This window comes from Polyodon spathula, chromosome 23 (assembly GCF_017654505.1).
Source record: "Polyodon spathula isolate WHYD16114869_AA chromosome 23, ASM1765450v1, whole genome shotgun sequence".
NCBI classification, from domain to species: domain Eukaryota; kingdom Metazoa; phylum Chordata; class Actinopteri; order Acipenseriformes; family Polyodontidae; genus Polyodon; species Polyodon spathula.
This window is the reverse complement of record NC_054556.1, coordinates 22,302,026-22,322,581: the sequence shown is the minus strand read 5'-3', so window position 1 is coordinate 22,322,581 and position 20,556 is coordinate 22,302,026. Positions and strand designations below refer to the sequence as shown.

General features: G+C 36.6%; 2 protein-coding genes across 3 annotated transcripts; both read left to right on the top strand.

Annotated features, from left to right (window-relative positions):
• The first annotated feature begins 895 nt into the window (after positions 1-895).
• LOC121297992 (CDK5 and ABL1 enzyme substrate 2-like) lies at positions 896-9,187 on the top strand. The gene is made up of 9 exons (XM_041224662.1): positions 896-1,460; positions 2,070-2,162; positions 3,025-3,102; positions 4,022-4,130; positions 4,406-4,559; positions 4,856-4,956; positions 6,041-6,147; positions 6,258-6,462; positions 6,642-9,187. The coding sequence occupies exons 1-9, from the start codon at positions 922-924 to the stop codon at positions 6,780-6,782; spliced, it is 1,527 nt and encodes a 508-aa protein (XP_041080596.1). The 5' UTR covers positions 896-921; the 3' UTR covers positions 6,783-9,187.
• A 791-nt stretch (positions 9,188-9,978) lies between these two features.
• Positions 9,979-12,424, top strand: LOC121297993 (40S ribosomal protein S21). Of its 2 annotated transcripts, XM_041224663.1 has the most exons (6): positions 9,979-10,080; positions 10,631-10,717; positions 11,307-11,370; positions 11,494-11,565; positions 12,006-12,061; positions 12,369-12,424. In XM_041224663.1, exons 2-6 carry the CDS (start codon positions 10,668-10,670, stop codon positions 12,373-12,375), a joined length of 249 nt encoding a protein of 82 aa, XP_041080597.1. In that variant the 5' UTR covers positions 9,979-10,080; positions 10,631-10,667; the 3' UTR covers positions 12,376-12,424. The 2 variants fall into 2 exon arrangements, with proteins under 2 accessions (XP_041080597.1, XP_041080598.1); XM_041224664.1 differs by lacking the exon at positions 12,369-12,424 and having other exon boundaries at positions 12,006-12,065.
• The last annotated feature ends 8,132 nt before the right edge of the window (positions 12,425-20,556 follow it).

The window sequence follows — 20,556 nt, the reverse complement described above, 5'->3', positions numbered from 1 at the left end:
AAGGAATACTCTGCATTATCTGCAGTACTAATCTCCTATTATTTTTATTTCTTATCTGTTATGTGTGATTCTCGACTGCTGTCTATGCTTATATCATTTGCCATACAGGTTACTATTCAAGAAAAAACTACTTCTGAAAAGACGCCTGAAGACGGATTCAATAAACCAGAACAGACTGGACTTAGCAGTGTGGTCTCGCTTTATTTGTGTATTTCCAGTCACCTCACACAGGCACAGCACTGAGGGGGGGTGCATTCGTGTTCTGAACATTGGCAGAAAAGACACCTGTGGCAGGAAATGGTCAAGTGGAAACAGTAACCTGGCAACCCAGCGAGACAGGTTCAACGGAGAGCCCATGTGCCCCATTATGTCTTAATACAGTACTTTACTACTAGGCAAGCAGCTTGTCAGATATTAACAGCACAGCAGCATACACAAGATTTGGAAGTCTAACTGAGTGAAAGAAGCGAGTAGTTGCCCATACTTCTTATAGCCCTCTCTGTAATTTCCTCTACCTACTGTACTTAAAAGTAAAACCATCGTTTTTGAAAAACTGCGAGGCAGTTTTATCAAAAATAATAATATAAAGTTACCAGTATATATCTAGCATTTGTCAGAATTAAACAAACAAAAAAAAAAAAACTTGCTGTAAAGACACTGTAATGTGTGGTAAAACTCCTAAAGGTTCAGCTTTATAGTTAGAGTTAGAGTATTGCAAATTCAGCAAAAAATAAATACAAATACTATTGGCACATATAAAGTGAAACTTAATACATATTATCAACCGACACCTACGCACCCTCTACCTGTTTTGCATATCTCCCGCCTAGTCCAATAGAAAGCGGGGGGCGGGCTGCTGTCGCAAGCCGGGTAGAATGTATCCGGAGTTGACAGGTTTTTTTTTTTTTTTTCATTTAGAGAATGGCGACAGCTGCTTGCAGTTTGCACAGCGCTTTGAATAATAACAGTAAACCTCTTAAAGATCGCCAGAGAAAAAGTAGAGACTCCCGGCGAAGGCAGGCCGCCCTCTCTTTCCTAAACAATATTTCTCTTGATGGGCGGCCCATTTATCACCTGAGCAATGGTAACTATAACCACAAAAACAGAGAGGCCGAGATCCAGGATAAAGAAGGAGGGGCTTCAGCAACCAGCTATGGAACCGTTACCCACTTGCCGGCCGCCTTGAGCGGAGCTTATGGTACTCAAGCGCCGAGGATCGGTGTTGTCAAAGGCCCCACGATTCTGGTCCTTCCCAGTAACTCCGAGGTTAATACTGTTTTCGGCAGTGAGGTGTTTTTAGAAGGAAGCGAGGTCGGCCCTTTAACACAGCAAGGAACTGTTCTGCTGTCACCGAGCGGTCTGCCACAAACCCCACTCCAAGGAAACTGCTGTACCAAGCCTCCTACTCTACTTTCTGTACAGAACTGCAACAATTTGAATTTAGACACACAGAAGCACAGGTAGGTGTACTTACAGGGGGGGTGTCTGTTCGTTTTATTCTCGACTCATCCTTTACAGTCGTTATGCACTCGTTATAACTCTATTTACTGTAAAGTTACTATTAGAAAAGATAAAACTACTTCGTCACAATGACAATTCAAAAGTTAGTTTGGCATCTTGACCGGGACAGTACGCATACGTACTGTATATTGCTCAATGTTCATGTTCTGAGAGGTCCTTAGTGATGAACTTTAGGTTTGGAAAGTACATTGAATGTGCCCATATGAGACTTCCACATAGAGTTGACAGGAGTACTGTCATTCTATTGGTAAATCATAATGAAAGTACTGTACCATTTGTTGTATATTATATTATTTATTTATTTATTACCCTGTTGAGGTTGAGATGTATGCTGTTGAAAGAGCGTTTTATTCTGGAGCAATAAATAGATTTCAAAATATACAATTGCTTTTTTTTAATAGTATTTTTTTTTTTTATCCCCACTGGCATAGAAGAGGAGACTGTACAGTAGATTCCGTATTCATATCACATTTCGTCTATACTTTGAGCACTGACTTGTATTTGTGTAATTGTTAGATCTACTTCATTTTTTAACCCTTTCTGCTTAGATCTAGGAATTTGTCAGGTCCCCTACATCCCAGAGGTGTGAAGAAAGTTCACTTTATCAAGAATATGAGACAGTATGACACCAGAAATGGCAGGTATGCAGAGTGATATAGTCACTGTGCTTGTTTTTCAGCATTTGTTAGTTCTGTGGTAGATAAAGTAATATTTTGGAAAGGTGAAATACTAAAATGGACATTATCAGCCATCTTGAATTGCTATGCCTTTGAACTTTTATTACAGATACTTCATCAAGAAATTATATTTGAAAAGGAATGCAAGAGTATTTGTCTTCTATATATATATATATATATATATATATATATATATATATATATATATATATATATATATATATATAATTCATTCAATTCTTGATTTCTGGGTGTCAAGAGTCAGCTAAAAGTGTAATCTGCTTTGATGCTGAAACACAGAGAAGTCTGTGATTAGGTGACTGCAAAATGTGATCAGAAGCTGGAGACAAAATTACAAGGAGATTCTGGAGCCCAGCAACAGAATAGTTTAATATTTAATGGAAGGTACTTTTATATAAATATACTTTACCTAAAAGCCATGGAACTGAACATCTCTGGTGTGACTGCGGAAGTGAAAAGTGTATAACATATTGCTGATGTGAGTGGTATTGAATTCAGTGTTTTTGTATGTGTATTAAATGCTGCATCTTTTTAAAACTTCAGCTTGCCAACTGGAAAAAATATAATTTCCTGTTATGAAAGTAAGAGGTGATTGAAATATCAGTACAATAAGTACAATTTTACATGGCTATTACCTAAAGTACCCAACTCTATTTGTTATTAATACTGTTGTTATGTTTGACTTAATGCAAAAAAAAATACTATCTCATACATTTTCTCCCAGAGAAATCAACTTTAACAGGCTCAAGGCAAGCAGTTTAGAGGGCATTCAATCACTAATATTTCCTCTGTTTTCTGTTGCCAGGATAGTTCTTATCTGTGCCAAAAGGTCTTTGTGTGCTGCATTTTCAATACTGCCTTATGGAGCAAGTTTTCACATCAGGTAAGAGTAAAAGTGTGTTGTATGTATACAGCAATAAAATGCCTGTTCTGTTTTCTGGTATACAGCAGTCCTAAGTCTTTAACAGGCAGGACATTCTATCTGAACTGTTAGACTCTGTCAGCACACATATGCGTACTGAAAATTGATTTGAACCACATTGGAGTTTTCATTTTTTGTTAGTTTTAAATCCGTCCCTAAATGTAGACTCCTATGTTGAAACTCTGTACTGTAGCATTGTCTAGATGGTGATGTCCTATGGGGGTTTTATGTTTACTTTAGGGAGGGTGTGTTCACTTCTTTGTGTGAGCCGGGGAAAGAAATCAGTTTTAAATTTGTTTATGTCTATACATGTAATCTTAATTAGTTTTATTTTTGAGTATCAACACAAAGCCTTAAATCACCAGCTTGAATATTAATAATGACAGTAATATCAACAAAGTAGACCTTTGTATGTAATGATGCTCTGAAATACTTTGCATAGGGCACCAGAGAGAAATGCACTTTGTAATGCACTTTTGCATCTAGGTAGAGGATTTTATGCTCTAAACAACTATTGATTTTAGAGATTCTGGGCTTTTTTGTAAAATTCGTTATAAAAAGTGGTACTGTGCTACTGCAGCATGTAGACTTGGTGCAAATCTCACTTCCACTGTGCAAGGGATGAAAATCTTAGTGCTGTGAATACATTGAATTAAAATACACTTAGTTTGTAGCTTGGTTGAATGGATGGATTGAGAGTAGGTGGGTCTGTTTCACCACGTAGTCATCTTTTAATGTGTGTTGATCGAATTGGATTAATTGATTTTAACTTCTTTATTTATTTTAATGAACTTGTTAGTGTAACGTAGCAGTCTTTTAATCAATTGACACACCTGGCTTGTACACTTGTTAGTTCTCAACACACTCTTTATCTGCACAGTGATTCCAAGCTAGATGGGCAGAGGCAGCGGCACTCTTCAGGTGGCACAGCCTCCACCACAGAGATGGTCCCAAGGCTTGAGGGAGTTGAGCTTGGAGCTGACGGAAGGGTAAGAAGCCTGCTATTATTGGTTTTATTACTTTCATGGCTCCGCACATTGGCTGTACCAGAAAGCATGGTTTTGAGGTTTTCTTAGTTGCGTACCTAAATGTTACAGGATGACTTTTAAAGACTAAACAGAACTGACAAATTGAAAGTTATACACTAAAATATGCTGTTGGGAGCCATTTGTTTTTGTTTTTTGAATGTCCCATAAATGCAGTGCAGTGTGGTTTGCAGGTTGATTTGTTAATTCTGTTTATGATTTTGTTACTTTGCTTGCAGACAGTTTCATTTGCTAGATTCCTGTATCCAACCAATGCATTGGTTAAACAGAAGAATTCACCACCTGAAATTGTCGCTCCAACACCACGTGCCAATGTCAATAGAAGTTTCACTCCAGCAAGGTTCACCAGTACTTCTACAGCCTCAGAACTAGGTATGTCTTTTATTTTAATTCGGATTGGGTTTCTTGGACAGGAAACAACTTTTAAAATAATATTTTATATTTGTAATGCCTTGTTATACTGCAGTGTATAAAATGTTGTTTGTTTTGTTTAGTGTGTGCATGTGTGTGTTGCTGGCTATGTTCAGACATTCACTGATAGTTGAACACATTTTCCCAATTTCCCTGAGAATCATTGAGAACAGGATACAGTGTAGTTTCCAAAAAGATGTACTGTTGTTCCTGAAATGCATTTTACTGATTTTGCGTTTTGATGCTTGGCTGTCCAGGTGACACTGGAGATGTGGCAGAATATGATCCAAATCTCCTCAGTGATCCTCAGTGGCCCTGTGGGAAACACAAGAGGGTCCTCATCTTCGCGTCCTACATGGTAACGGCTCTATTGATTTTATTAGGATATAAGAATGTACTGCATCCTAACAATAGAAACGCTGTCAGATGGGGGAGAAAAATTAATCCTATTTAAAAATAGGATATAATAAAAATAGTGTATTGTGCTTTGTATTTAATATGTATTATCTATTCATATCATGTACCACGTATTCATTTTAAAGTTGACCAAATGTGTTTCTACCACAAGTAGCCCCAAGTTCAGAGATTTTATTAGAAATATTAATACATTAAGGACAATGTTAGTACACATGGGGGAAGTAGTATTACATTCGAAACTTGCTTCATAATTGATGTGTTTTTATGCCACTAAAAAAACATGAATACCCCCCAGGAGAACTTGGCTAAGACAAGTTTGGGGAACTGGAAACTGGAGGTGCTCCGATTCAAATAGCTTAGCTATGACAGCTTTGTCTTTGAAAGGTGACTGCAGAGTAAACAAGCTGCTGTTATAAAGCACTTCTAATACCAGCTTCTAAATGTAAATGTAGGACTTGTCCTACATCTGCAGGGTTCCTGGGTATTGGGTTGTTTCAGTAGATTACAAAGGATCTTGTGTTTTGCACAGTGCTTAACAAAGGCTTTAGTATCACAGTGAGACAGACGTGGCATGGTTTGGATTATAATGAGACGGCTTTGATGTTTCGATCTATATGGTAGCCCTTAAATAACAGGTAGATTAACTCCCTGTAATGTTATACTCTTTTTGAAGTGTAAGCGTGTTTATGACGATGCATTAGCATACCCCCTGTGCCACTGACTGTACTATCGTTCCTATTATAGTTAAACTGAATAATAGTATAAACTTTTTCTGTCCTTTAGTATTAGTACATAGTATGATATCTGTTCTTGGTATCCACTTTTAAGTTGTCTCAACAGGCTTGTGGAATGTGATGACGTCATGTTTGCTCTCTTGTGGTTTTATAAATAGGGAATTTGAAATGAGGAGGCCTTACGTCAACTCCAAATATGTCCTATTTTAACAAGGCTAATGTTAGATATTTGCGTATAGAAGCCAAAACTTGATAAAATGTTTTTTTTTGTTGTTTTTTTCTTACCCTCAGACAACCATAATAGAATATGTGAAGCCATCTGATCTTAAAAAAGACATGAACGAAATGTTTAGGGAAAAGTTTCCTCACATAAAACTTACACTGAGCAAGATAAGAAGGTATGTAACTTCTCTTTTGGTGTGTTTCTGCTTGCACTTTTGTTTTAAGAAGCTAATGCGTGTTTACTTAAAATCTTTTTAAATTTTTTTTTTTTTTTTTTTTCTTGCAGCTTGAAGCGTGAGATGCTGAGAGTGGCAGAGGAGTGCAGCTTACAGCCAGTGACAGTGGCCATGGCGTATGTCTACTTTGAGAAGCTAGTGCTACAGGGCCGGCTTAACAAGCAGAACCGCAAACTGTGCAGTGGGGCCTGTGTGCTACTGGCAGCCAAAATCAGCAGTGACCTCAAGAAGCTGGAAGTCCAGCAACTCCTTGATGTAAGTTATACTGTTTCAAAGAGTATGGTGTGTAGATTGTACATATCATTGTTGTGATAATACAAATTCAAAACAAAATTTATATGAAAATAACCAAAAATGTAACCATGTAAAAAAATAATTTGTTATCTAATTCTTTTGAAAAATGTTTATTTTATTTTTATTTTTTCTCAACACAGAAGCTAGAAGAGCGATTCCGTATAAACCGAAGAGAATTGATACTGTTTGAGTTTACCGTCCTTGTTGCTTTGGAGATGGCCCTCTATCTTCCTGAGAGCAAAGTAATGCCTCACTACAGGCGTCTCATCCAGAAACCTTAGTCCCAGTCACGCTTCTGATACAGGTCACCACTGAGATGCTGCACTGTAAAAAAATAAACTACCAGTGTTTTAAAAAGCTTTCCCAAACTTGCCAAAAAGCATGTTCCCAATAATATGCACCTTTTAACATGACCATTATTCTGTCCATTTTGCTGTACAAATTTAGCATTTAGTCTCCAAATTAAAGATGTGAAGTGCAAGATGCAGGTATTACTTAGCAAAAACTCAACATTTCTTGAAGCATAAGCAATGACCCAGCTGAGTTACTGACTTGTGTGTAATCGTTCCTTGTATTTTTATGTCCCGTCCGTTCACATGTTTTATGTACAAACAATAGGTTGAACTTTGTTTTAACTGAAAGTATTTCATTAATTCCAGTAAATGGAACATTTTATGACTTACTGATATATTTTAATCATAAATTAGAAAATGTTCCCAAATATGTGTTTGCTGAAGTATTCTATATGCATTTCAATAGCGTTTAATAAAGAATAATCAGACACTTAGCCTGTAGAGTTAGGGGTTTTATCTAATATGGGGTTTTAACTAATTTTACCAGTTTTATTTTTGCTATAATTTCTGGTTTGGTTAGATGTTTGTTTGTTTCAGATTTAGTGCCATATTTATGTTCCTATTTTTTATATTTTATAATTTATATATAAAAAAAAAATATGCAAGTTCTTTTCACACTCTTTCGGTGAACTGTTAGCACAAACAAATAGCTACAATGAAAGACATTAACTGCAAAGATTGAATGGGGTGCTATTTATAAAAAAGCTTGTTCTTCCAAATCTGGTTCTATGGACATAGCATTTTGCTGCACACTCAGTTCCCACTCTATGTCAGAGATGTTACATTTAAGCACATTTGATAGTGCTATGATGTTATTCTTCTACTTGTCAGTCTGTTTGATTATTAAGCTGTGTGTTTTGCTGTATGTGGCAACTCGTTATTAGTGATTTTTAAAGCCACCCCTCCCCCTTTTTAGTTGAGTGTAATTGATATTGTTATGATTTTTCTTTTTAAAGCACAACATACATCATAGCAAGTATTAGAATTACTACTATAGTGTGTCAAAATATAAAATGTGTCCAGTTAGTGCTAGTAAACGTCAATATCCACTAGAAAAGCAATTACAGTAACTTAATCTAACTTGTTCTTTTAAATGTTTTATCTTGGTTGTGATTTGTGTGTTTTTTGTAGTCATTTGTTTGTGGTTTGCATAATTTGGTGGTACTTTTGATATGGTTGTATGTGCTGAAATTGAGAGAAATATATATATAATATATATTGCATTTGTCTGTTTTCACACCTGGGTGGGGAATAAAATAAAACTGTTTATATAAGTAGAGTTAGCAGTATCCTACTACATTTTGAGCTTTGTAGACAACTTGATCTGTTAACCAGTAAGTGGTGAAAAATATTTTCTATCCTACATTACAGTCCAACACAAGTGTCAAAAAGTTCATTTTGATGTTTGCACTTTGTCTGAAAAGGGTACTGAAGTAACCTAGTCCAAAAATGATGAATAGTATATGTTTTGTTTTTATTTTTTATAAAGCCTGTATAAATGACATTGCAAATGCCAGCTGTGATGGGAAACTGCTACGACATCACTGATTATGTGCAGAGAAAACTTGTTCAGCATTGTTCAAAGCCAGCAGTCATATTTTATGTTCTCAGGAATGAAGAAAGAAAAATAAACATCTTATTTTTTTATAAGCGGATCGTGGAGTTTAAGTTAATTAAGTAATCACTGTTAGAGACATCTTCTAGGCTTGGTATTTGGTTTTGTATATGTTTAGATATTTTAAAAAGAATGCTCCAGTACAGCATCAAATTGCAAGCCCTACTGTCTGGGGAAAACTTGGTCTGCTGTCCTTCATATGATCTTTGCTTTGACACTGTGACTATTTTGACCAAGACTTATTTGCTACAATCACACGGTGCTTCAGAATTCAGTTATATGTGAGATTTGTCTATTCTGCTCGTGAAGAATTTTATCAATTAATTCTTAAGAGTCCCGCTTTAACACTGTGACAGTCCTAAAACAAAATCTGTGGCTGAACTGTGTCAGCTATCTATTCAATCATAACCTCTCAATGCTGCTATTGTATACATCTGCATTTGATGAAACTAAAATGCTGTTAAAGGTGCAGTAAGACAGGGTACTGACCTTCATTTGGTTGTTATAGTAAACAATGCATGTTCTTTTATATTATGTAATGTATAGCCTGCATTTATATTACCTTGTGGCGTAACTGTTAATTGTGTCGCTGTGACCATGTTGTGTACTGTATTACTCAGTTTGTGAAGTCACTGTTTTTTGGAATGGAAATTTGTTTTTAATTATCTATTTTATAACTGATGAAAATAGCTTTTCAAATATATTTTCTCATATATCACTCAACTGGTTCTGTGTTTCAATTTGTGACACTATAGCATGGCAATATATTGTCAATATCCTACAATGCAGTTACTGTTGATAGCTCTGTAAAAGCACCAGAACGCCTTTGCTTTTATAACTGGTGTTAAAACTTTAAACCAGCAGGTTCTAATCTTAACCTAACACCTGACTGCTGGAACACAATCTCTAGCCATGTAACTGGCTTTGTCGTTGTTGCAGTGCAATACATGCAGACTAGCGGTAGTTTTTATACAAACTGCTAGTGGTTTTAAATGGTGGTTTGCCCTCCTAAATGCAAATGACAAAACTTCTCGTGTTATAGGGCGACATTACAGATAAATGTCAATATCACAGATTTTTCAATGGTTGACACATTTAATTTTTATTTTTGTTGTAATACCGTGAAACCAGAAACGACAGAGAATGATTGGCCACACATATTAGGATGTTAAAACACATTCAGTACTCTAAAAAATAAAATATTCTGAAAATGCTGAAGTCATGAAGTACCGCTTTCAAAGAATACGTAGATAATAAGATGAGGGTGGGCGTGGGTTTGCCATTTTTCCCTTTATCCCGACTGCAGAGCTGGTTTGTAGCTTACTGTAACAATCAATGTAAATATAGCAGCACATACGTTGATTGTGTATAATCAATTTTAACGAAAGCTGTCACTACATGTTAACCCCGGCTACATATCTATGTTTAAAGGAACGTTTAGATTATGTACTTCCAAATATGTTTTTATTTATCGTTTGCTATTTGTGTAACATCACAGAAAACGTCACTCGTTTAGAAGCGAGCCGGAAGCTGTTTTTGTGAGCCTCCACTTTATGACAGCTTCCTGTGGCTGAGTTCTTCCTTTCCCGTGTCAGCCATTACTGTGTGGAGGTAAGAGAACAGAGCTGCTCGGGAAAAATATAACAAAACTGGGCGGTAAACCCCAAAATAATAACTATTTCCTTCAGAATTGTGAGGATAAATAAGCCACTGTTCTGTATTGATATATTTCGTGTTTCTCGTAGTAGCATGGATTTTAATAAAATTAAATAAAATACTGCACTCGCACCGAGTGGAATCGGCCACATGTGTGGTGACTATGCTTTTGCAGTTGCGTGTTTTATGAAGTGTACCGTAACGTGTGGCCAGTGGATTAAAATACAGTGTTTACATTTAGTGTATAGAATCGTGGAGTATGCCTAACTGTATTTAGGGAAAGCGTCCATGAGTCACTGCATGCTTGTTGTGAAGTTCTGGTATCTTTGGCCTATTCATGCCATTGCAAAGACAGCGGTGTATGTACCAGTACAACGGACGCTTCACAACGCAAGTTATATGTAAATTATGTGTGTTTTTTTTCTTGATCTGCGTAGAACACGTGGCTTTACAGTCTGTGTAGTTGCATTTTTGTTTAAGAATGCAACAACTTTCTGTTTTATAGGTCACCGTGTGGCACCTGAAAACAAACACAAACAAACATGCAGAACGATGCTGGCGAATTTGTGGACTTGTACGTCCCCCGTAAATGGTAAGTAACTTTGAACTGTGGATATATTGAACCTGAGGAAATTCAGTATATGTAAACTGTACTATTTGTGAAAGAACGTGTTGGAAGTGTATTAAATCGAGTAGTATCCAGTCAAACTGTATTTGTCCACACGTTTTATATTTGCTGTATATGGATGTGCCCATTTACAGTAATTAAGATTGCATTGATGTCGGTTATAGCTCAAGTGTTTTCTAACCTGAAGATTATATAAATCTTACTCAAGTCAATACTGGACCTTAATTTAAATATCTACCACAAGGTGGGATTTCCATGAGAGGGGCAGTTTGCCCCTGATCACTTTGCACCAATATCAACTCTGGGTTTAAACCAGCCTTTTCTACAAACTCCACCTGGAGCAGTTTGAATAAAGGGGTTCTATTGTACCTGACACACATGCTGTGTGTGTGTATACAGTACATGAGTAATATAATGATCTATGTTTCTCCCTGATATCCTCACAGTAAATTTCTTGTACTGTTATGTTAATACCAAAACATGTCAAATTACAGTTGGACATTAATTCCATGTTGAATTAATTATATGCTTGTAATTGACATCTTTTTTTCAGCTCTGCTAGTAACAGAATCATTGGGGCCAAGGACCATGCCTCTATCCAGATCAACATTGCTGAGGTAAGTTTGTGTTGAAAGTTGGTATTTTTTCTCTCTTTTTTTGTAGAATTAACTTTTGGTAACAAATGAACATTGATTATGTAGGTAATGTTATTGAGTAAAGGTTGTTAATTTTTTTTCTAGGTTGACAAGGTAACAGGCAGGTTCAATGGGCAGTTCAAGACCTATGCCATCTGTGGAGCTATTCGTAGAATGGTAAGAATGGCTTTGTTTTAATGCACTGTAGTATGTTCAGTTAAAAAAAGATCTAGCCTAAGTGTAAAGCATGTGTCCATGTGCAGAATGAATTCCCTCGGGTATTCACCCAGAACACTTCTCTCGCGTTGTCTTATCCGAATGGCTGTTGTCTTAAGCAACTCCAGTACGCTTGCAAGAATTAAAAATTGGTGTTCAATGTAAACGCACTGTAGATTTCAACTCTTACCCAAACTGAGCATACAAAAAAATAAATGCATTGAAATATTAAACGCCAGCTTCCATTGACCGGGTTAGCTAATCTTGGACTACACTAGGTAGTCTATAGGGGGCTTACGGATGTTGTTTCTTGTGGTCGACCAACTGTTGCAAACTTTGAGAAAGTGCCGTGGATTTAAGTGTTGTCTACAGCATTTAAAAAGTGAGTGGTTTTATTTCAGGGTGAATCTGATGACTCTATCTTGAGGCTGGCGAGGGAGGACGGCTTAGTCTCAAAGTGAGTACATTTATGAGAACACATCCCTGATAGACATAAGCCCATACTAAAGTATAGCTTGGTTTGCTGCAACTCGCACTATCAATGTTTGTTTGTTTTCATGACAGCTAACTTAATAAAGGTATCACTGGTTACAGCAAACAGTTTAATATTGGTAAATACAACTTTACAATGTTTTAACTTAATGTGAGCTTTCACTTTTGGAATTGTAAAATATTTAAATGAAGCTTTACTTTAGAAGGGTGGAGTAGTGGTTACTGGTTTCATTGTCAAATCATGGCTGAACATCTCCCTTTTCACTTTTCAGGAACTGAAACAGAGGATGCAAAATTTGTTCTTTGTAAAATAAAAAGTAAAAACAAATATGTGATTTGTCATTTATTTTTGTTTTGACTATAAAGCCAGGAATGTCGTAAGCAGCGTTTACTAACTTGTTGTTATCATAAAAATCAACCTCAATCGAGACTCCAACATGTCAAGGTAAACCTATAATTTTCAAAGCATTCTTTTAAAGCATTAACATAAGCATATTTGCATCTGTTTTGCTGCTGATTCTCTGATTTCCCTTTTGTAGAAATGCAAATCGCATTCGTGCAGAACTCGCTCGGACACCATCAAATCTACATGGTGGGCGAAGCAGGCATCTGCTACTCATGAACTTTTCATTTTTGAACTCTTCATATAATTGAATACTAATAAATGATGCATAATCTTTCAGCTATATTTAGAATTATAAATACTCCGGTAAACATTAATATAAATCACAGTACTCATTTGATAGTTTTTGTTTTATTTCCCTTTTTAAAAAATGACCATTTCAGAAATATCATCTCAAGCATTTTGAAACTGGTAAATGTAATCAAAATATTAATTCGGTCAAATATATGTGTGTAGTCATTGGAGACGTACAGTGTGCATTTGTTTTTTGCATTCGGTTTATTAATCATGGGACTTTGCTCACGTGTGTCTGCTGAAACTCAACATGGCAGCTGAACCAACGAAGAAAAAAAATGCAGTGTTTCAGTAAAAGACAGTAGAGCTAAAAATAAATCTGATTCTGTATGAGGATGGTGGGACACTTAGTTTTGCTGTCATTCCACTGGTCATGCATGAGTCAGTACCATTAAAAGGTCATATTGCCAGTCGTAAACATGTAGAGAAAAATAATCGATGGCAAGGCACTGCATTCTTCTATGCTGAGAAACATAGATTAATTTTTTTTGTTGTTGTAATACCAGCAATAGGATAAACAGGTCTTTTCAAAACTCCTTTGTAAACTGAATTACATTGTTAGTGGAAGACTGTAAATAAGATTATCACAACAGTGCTGGATATTTTCTGAACTATTGTAATTTAATTGGGTTTTCTGCTTATTTTAATGCCAGCAATGAGCCAAGTCATGTCTATAAACAGACAGGTCTGAAGTGTCTTCATTAAAAATTGGTATTTTAGTTTCTCAGTATCAAAAAACTTAGAGGGAACACTGGTTTTTCATGAATGAACAGAACATTGGGTTTATTGGGGTTGTTCCTAAGTATTAACACTTCACGGCAATCATATACTGTCAGAAAAGCAGTGATCTTCTGAAAACCAGTAGAGTAATATTTCGCCTAAGGGTGGGTTATTTTACAATATCTATCATTAGTAAATGTAATATACTACATGTTTTTTTTTCCTCATCTGTTCTCAAGAGTGCATGTAGCCTTGTTCTAATTTTATACTATTACTTTTTAAATGTTTTACATAATTGTGTACTCAACTTATCAGAAAGCAAGTTTAACAACCCTATATATAAAAACAAATATACTTTCTAGTGTTTATAGTTGTAGTCCATCGCACTAATCGAGAACTTGAGGAGCCATTCCTACATCAGATTCAACGCAGCTACTAGGGGTGCCTTTTTTAAAAATCATTTTGCAGAGGCTTTCATTAAAACATTCACGCTTTAGGGTTTCTCAAACTCCATTGTCCCATGTTCAGCTGTTGTGGAAGTTGATCCTGCTTTTTTCTTTCTCTTGACCAGTAAACTGGATATTGCAACAGGACAACGTGAAGACCCCTGGTTTTATTTAGTTGGGTTTTAATAAAATAAGTGGTTTAACAATTCTGTCTCGTATGCATTACAGATGATGTAAACCATGCAAACATCCGTGTTCCTGCACAGGGAATTTGCTCTCTTGCTGTTTGCCCTTTAGAAGAAAGCTGATTTTCCCTTAAATGGTTACATTGCACCAAGCTGGGAAATTCTTAGAAACTTGCTCTTAAAAGACTTGGCAGAAAGTTCCACTGATCAGTCACTGGTATCATGTGGAGCTGGACTGTCACTTGACTGGAAAATGCTTTTTATGAACTCTTACAACTGTTTTTGATAAAGTAATTAATGTACAAAGCCACCAAGTTTGGTGTATTTTAGAGAGCGAGTGTGAATTTGTCAATATTTTAAAGTAACCAGAGAGTACTGATTAGGATTACTTAATGGGATGTGTGAAGGTAAACATTATCTGCACAGTTTAATATTGTCTGATGTTTCCAATTTTGAAATGATTTTAGCACCTACTTTTCTATTGTCCAAATTTTGGTTGACTGTGCAAGTTTAAACATTGGAGTTGAACTGAAACCCATTTAAAATCGGTTAACCATTTTTGCAAAAATACTTTAACCTTATTAAAAAGTTATATTTACATAGGTAGTTAAGAGATGTCTAATATTCATTACCAGAGGAATGTTCTTAAAAGAAGTTGTCCTGACATGTTGTCACAGATATTGAAGAAGGGGTCTTTATATGGCACTGTTCACAGCTGGAGGGAGCTGACAGTAATGATGGAATAAAGGGTGGGGGCGATGTCAGAATACCTCGGTAATGATGCCTGAACTCTTATGCAGTGCCACATTCTTTCAGATTTGTGTAATGGAACAGCATTAAGAATTTGCAGGGGAGTTTTTAAACACAGCCTGCGAACCTGTTGTCTCCAAGGCTAAAAAAGGGGTTTCAGGAGAGCCAACCAAGTACAGTCCCAGAATTGATTCTGAAGTTTTAAATGATTTCCAGCTGACGTATCAGGTGTTGTTTTGTGCTTAATAAAAGTGAATAAAGCAAATCTGCCAAGTACAATTGAAGTGTAAATAGCTGGTTACCTATTAGAATTAGAATTCAGATATTTGGTAGTGTATCCATAAAACATTCTGCCAAGTGAATTGCTGTACTGTGTTTTGATCAACATGCTGAATTTATGAATGTAGCATTCCAATACTGCTACTGGGTTAACACAACTTCACAACTGATCCATGTTGCTACTTGTCTGGAAGTTCTTGCAGTTCCAATGCTGTATTCGAACACTGAAGTAACAATTGCACAAAATGCAAAGGTCAAACTAATGAAACAACAAATGTTATGGCTAGTGCCTGTATCGGAGAGGAAACGTTTCCACTGGAATTTGTTTTGTGCAAGTTGTACGTTTGAATCTATGATTAGATGTTTTCTAAGTTATGGGTGGTATATCCAAAGGTAAATAACACTTTCAAGGTGGCGTCCGTTCACCCATATTCCTGAACTGTCCTGTTCTGCGACTTCTTTTATTATTTACAAAAGTAGTGTAAACTGTTATTGCCTGTGTTGGAGTTTATTCAATTGATTTATACTTCCCTGTTTACTATTTAGACTAGGAGTGCAGAGACTGAGATCAGGTCTCTTGTCTCCAGATCCAAGTTTTTATTTAACCATATCTGGTCAGGAGCAGTGTGATTACAGGTGTATATGTACACCAGGCGGCCGATTACAGGTGTGTATCTACACCAGGCACCTGGCTGGCATGTGCAGCTGGCTTGTTGCTTGAGCAGACCCTCCTACTCCCCTAGTGCTGCTAAAAAGCAGCAGTGATTGTTTACCTCTATATTACCATCTGCTATTCACAGACAGCCAATAGGCTTTCAACTTTAGAGAGGCAGCAGGTTCAAGACAATCACCAGGTTTGTTAACCCCAATAGCCTCCATTTGAAACTTTCTTTATTGAAAGAGATTTTCAAGAATTAGACAGTGTAATAGTTTAAATCCCCAGGTGCCTGTGACTCACAGATACATTGCTGGTTTAACATTTGCATTTGCATCCATCGATCAATATTGTCAATGTTTTATTTTTTTTTTTAAATGATTTTTCACTTTGTAATTCAGGAAGGTTTTGTGTATTTTTCGTGGCTTCCCAGCAGGTGGTGCTAGTGAACACTTAATGCACCCATATTGATCTAGCCTCTAGACTGCAGCCTTCACTGTTCATAAATTAGGATGTGGATGCTTCCTAGTACTGATTGTAAAATTGGATTCACTTTGCACCGTCTCAAATGGGAAGTCATTGGACCAATGTTCTAAATCACAAACAGACCGATCCTCAGTCCATGAGTAAAGCTGTTCATGTTAACACTATATTGCTGTCCCACTTGAAGGAAGCTGTTTTAGAAACCGTATCTGAACACTACGTTATGTAGTTATGTGACACTGCTGGGGTCTTGTGTGTGTTGGGTCAACCTTTGACTTCACCAGTCTGGAAGTCAACAGTAACACATAGGTGAGAATGAATGCAGTTACATTAACACTGTCATGAGCCCTTGCTGTTTGTAAATAATGCAGGCGGTGTTGAAAGGCTCTGACAGCTGGCTGAATCGTAAACAGGCCAGCCAGGTAAATAAGCGCAGGCGGCTTTGGACTGCCCTGTCTTCTATAAAGAAAAGTATTTCATTGGAATGTGAGGTGTATAGATTAGTAAGCATTTTCTCCAGGGCAAAATTATGCCTTTTTTGACCCTAGGCTGTCTGTTGATAGCTGAACATAACCATTTGATTCTTGTCTCCAGCTCCTTTCTATAACATTGGACTTGGTTTGGCATTCTATATGTATCATTGGTTCTGTGGGAAAGATCGCGGTGGGAATGTGTCTGCTGAGGATTACCCAATTGACAATTGTTTTCTCTAAAACAAACTTTAAATGTTACAAAATAAAACACTTTAAATTGCCAGTTGGTGCCCTTAAATTAACACACACACACACACACACACCGAAGTAAAGCCATGCACTAACTCTTCATTTTAAGTAACTAGGAAAATGCCCTTCAATTAACCCAAAGAAAAATCTGTACCTTTCCTTTGGTTCATTAAACGACAGGCTAGCTAGCTAGGATCCTGGGAGTGAGAAGGTACACTTGCCCTACAGAAAAGTAAGAGCTAACCATCTTACCAGCACTAGTGTTTCCCGCAGCCCTTTGAAGAACCTAGCAAGCTGTTTTTATTTTCCAATGCTCTTGAGTATATTTGCTTAGCAGTGTATTTGCTTGTGTGGTTACTTTGCAGACAGGAGAGTAATGTCACACCTCTCCTCATCCTGCCCCTTTGAAGGCAGGATTCATAGCATCTTCTAGGAACTGAGCTTTTCATTGTTACTGTGAATCATCTGTTTCACAGGAGGGAGGTTTGTGTGACATTTGAAACTAACTTTTTTCTACTCTTCATAGTTCTATCTGATTTTGTTCTACATTTGCATGCAATGTATTTTGAGTGTTAAGATGAATACAAATAGTATCAGGTGTGACTTGTAATAAATGTCTGTGCAAAAGCAGGTCACTTCTGATAATCACAAAAATTTGAGTTAATCCGTATTAAATTGTCAGAATTCTGTCATTGGTTTTCAGGATATAATAAACAAAAGTGTGGCTTACAGAATGACGGACAGATGCCTCCACTATACCAACCATAAATGGAGAGTATAACAGAACACTTATGATCTGTCTACAGCTTCCCAGCTGCAGACACAGGTATACAATCTCACTACACACACACACACACACACACCAAGCTCTCACACTCACTCCAGTCAATTTCTCATGTTTTCTGCACATGACAGGGGCAGCAGTACTGTTTATAATGAACAGCACAGTCACTTGCAGAGTACTGGTATGTTTCTGGTGGTCTCAGTTAAGAGGGTATCTTTGATGTGGTTTCTCTTATCTACAAAGCTGGCAACATTTACAACATCTTTGGGGAAAATACATTTGGATTGCGTTCTCCTTATTGAAAAGATGTCGTTTAGCCGAAGACGTTTTAATCAACTGCAGCAGTTGATTAGTCAGAACACTAGAGCAGTTTTACTGGGTTCTAATTGGTACCTTCTTTTTTTTTTTTTTTTTTTTGTCAACTGTGACTTCATCAGAGCAGTTTCAAGACTAGGATTTATAACACACCCTTTCCCTGTTCTTGCAGTCCCAACTAGAAATTCACACAAAAAACTTTTTTTTTTTTTTTTTTTTTCTTTTTTTTTTTTTTTTTCTGCAACAGAGGGTTAGTGTTTTTCTATTTTTTATTTTATATCAAATAACACAAAATGTTTGTTTCTATTTTTTGTTTCAAATACAGTCAAACCTAGGTATGAAATGGGGTCCTTGGAGCATGATCTATAAGACCCCCTGAATGCATGCAAGTGCTTGTGTATTAATGGATTCAAGTGGTGTAGCACAAGCTGTAGTCTTTGAGAGTTTTCTGAAAACAAACCCTTCCATCAAGCCAACCAAGGAACTCCTTTAATCTTCCAGTCAAAGACCCTGACATTGTACATACTGGGTTAGTGGGTTTATCTCTGAGTCTCCACTCCCTTTTGCTTCAGTGTAAGGATCTATTGTTACAAATTGCACTTCTATGTTTGATAAATTCACTAAAACAATTGGGGTTTTCAAAGCACTTACTCAAGTCTTTTTAATTGTTACTATTTTTCAAAGGAGTAAAACACCTATTGGCTTAGCAAGTATAAAACATCTAAATATTGTAATTGGATGTAGCTTAATCTCTTGTTTGTTTCTCAGTTTTGAATGTTACTTTTGAAATGTCACCTTTCAAACAATAGGAGTTAATTAAAGACTGGAGTAAACACTTTGAAAATGTGGCCCTTGGTGTCTTTGTTAAGATCAGGGTGTTTTTCTTCACTAGCATTCAATTCAGAAAGGAAAATTCACCCAGTAAAGTAACCAAAGCAGAAACTAACTGCTCAGATTTAGGTAAGCAGTTTTTAGTTGTTTTGTTGTTTTATAATTTGAATACATTTTTTTCCTTTATGTAAAAAAAATGCTAATAACAATTGTGTACAAAAAGACCCTAAAATACAAAATGGAAGATGCAGATGTGGAGATGTTTTAAAATGTCTTATCTTACTCGCTTTTATACCAGCTGTTTTCATAAAAGGGTTTTTTTTTTTTTTTTTTTTTTATCAAAAAAGATCAAGTGACTTGAACATAAAAGAAGCAAAACATTCTTGGAATGTCCTTTTTTTTCCCCCCTCCTGTTACAGAAGGTGGCATTCATCCATCCATTGCCTGAGGCACAGTTTTAAGTGACGCTGTTTGAACTGTCAGAGCACCTGAAACCCTTCCAAGGGAAGCCAGTGCTCATGTATACCATGAAAATTCACAGTGGAATAATGGAACAAGGCTCTGGCTTGCTTTTGTCAGTGCCAATCCCTTGTTCGTTTTGGAGGTAACACTCGGCAAGCCTGTTTAAGACATTGTTTGTCCACGGGTGTGTCACTGATGGAAGTGGAGAAACCCTCTGAGGAAACAGGACAGGTATTCAGAGAATCAGTAGAAGTGCTCCACCTGGGATCTATTTTCAGGCACATTTCAGCCCTTTTATGAAAGGCTGTGTTCAAATACAGGACGCAATGGGATGGATTCAGGTTTTTCAATTTCAGTTCCTTTTTAAAATCAATTCCCTACTCCCAATTCCTTCAAAGCCAATTTCATTGACTGACAGTGGCGTCAATGTAAGTAATTTGTTGCCGCTGTGAGACGCTCATGTTAACAGAATACTGCCAATTGCAATTTTGATCAATGATGTGTTGGAATTGATTAAAAGGGAATGGGAATTGATTTTAAAACAGGAATTGACCCCAATTGTGGTCACAAATGGCCAAGGAGAATGTAAAACTGTATATATACAGTGCACAACAACAATACAGTAATAATCTTCCTGCTATCTGTTACTATTGTATTCTAGAACCTTTCTGCCCTCATGTTTTCCAGGTTTTTTCCATTATTTTATATTGCCCCATACTATAAAGGTAGTGTTATTTCGTGTCACATATTCCTCGGCACAAGCAGCAGAGAACATTGTTTTCCGGACCTTTTTCCTTTCATTATTGGTTCTTAAAAACATTCTTTATATTATTATACTTTTAATTATGGCTACAGGTGTCAGTTACCGTCTTACATTGCCAGCGTATCTGAAAGAGCTGTAAGTGATATAACAAAGGCAGCTTGACAGTGACCATACCGTTTCTGGTCCTGACATGCACATGTTTAGACTTCATAGAGCATTAAACAGAGCTGAAGATGAATGGCATAGGAATATCTGTCATGATCAGAAAATAAATTACCTCTCTTATGAATAGGATGACAAAACACTAACTAACTTTGTATCCCTAACTTTGTATCCCTAAGGTGCATTCCTGAATCTAGCATTGTAAA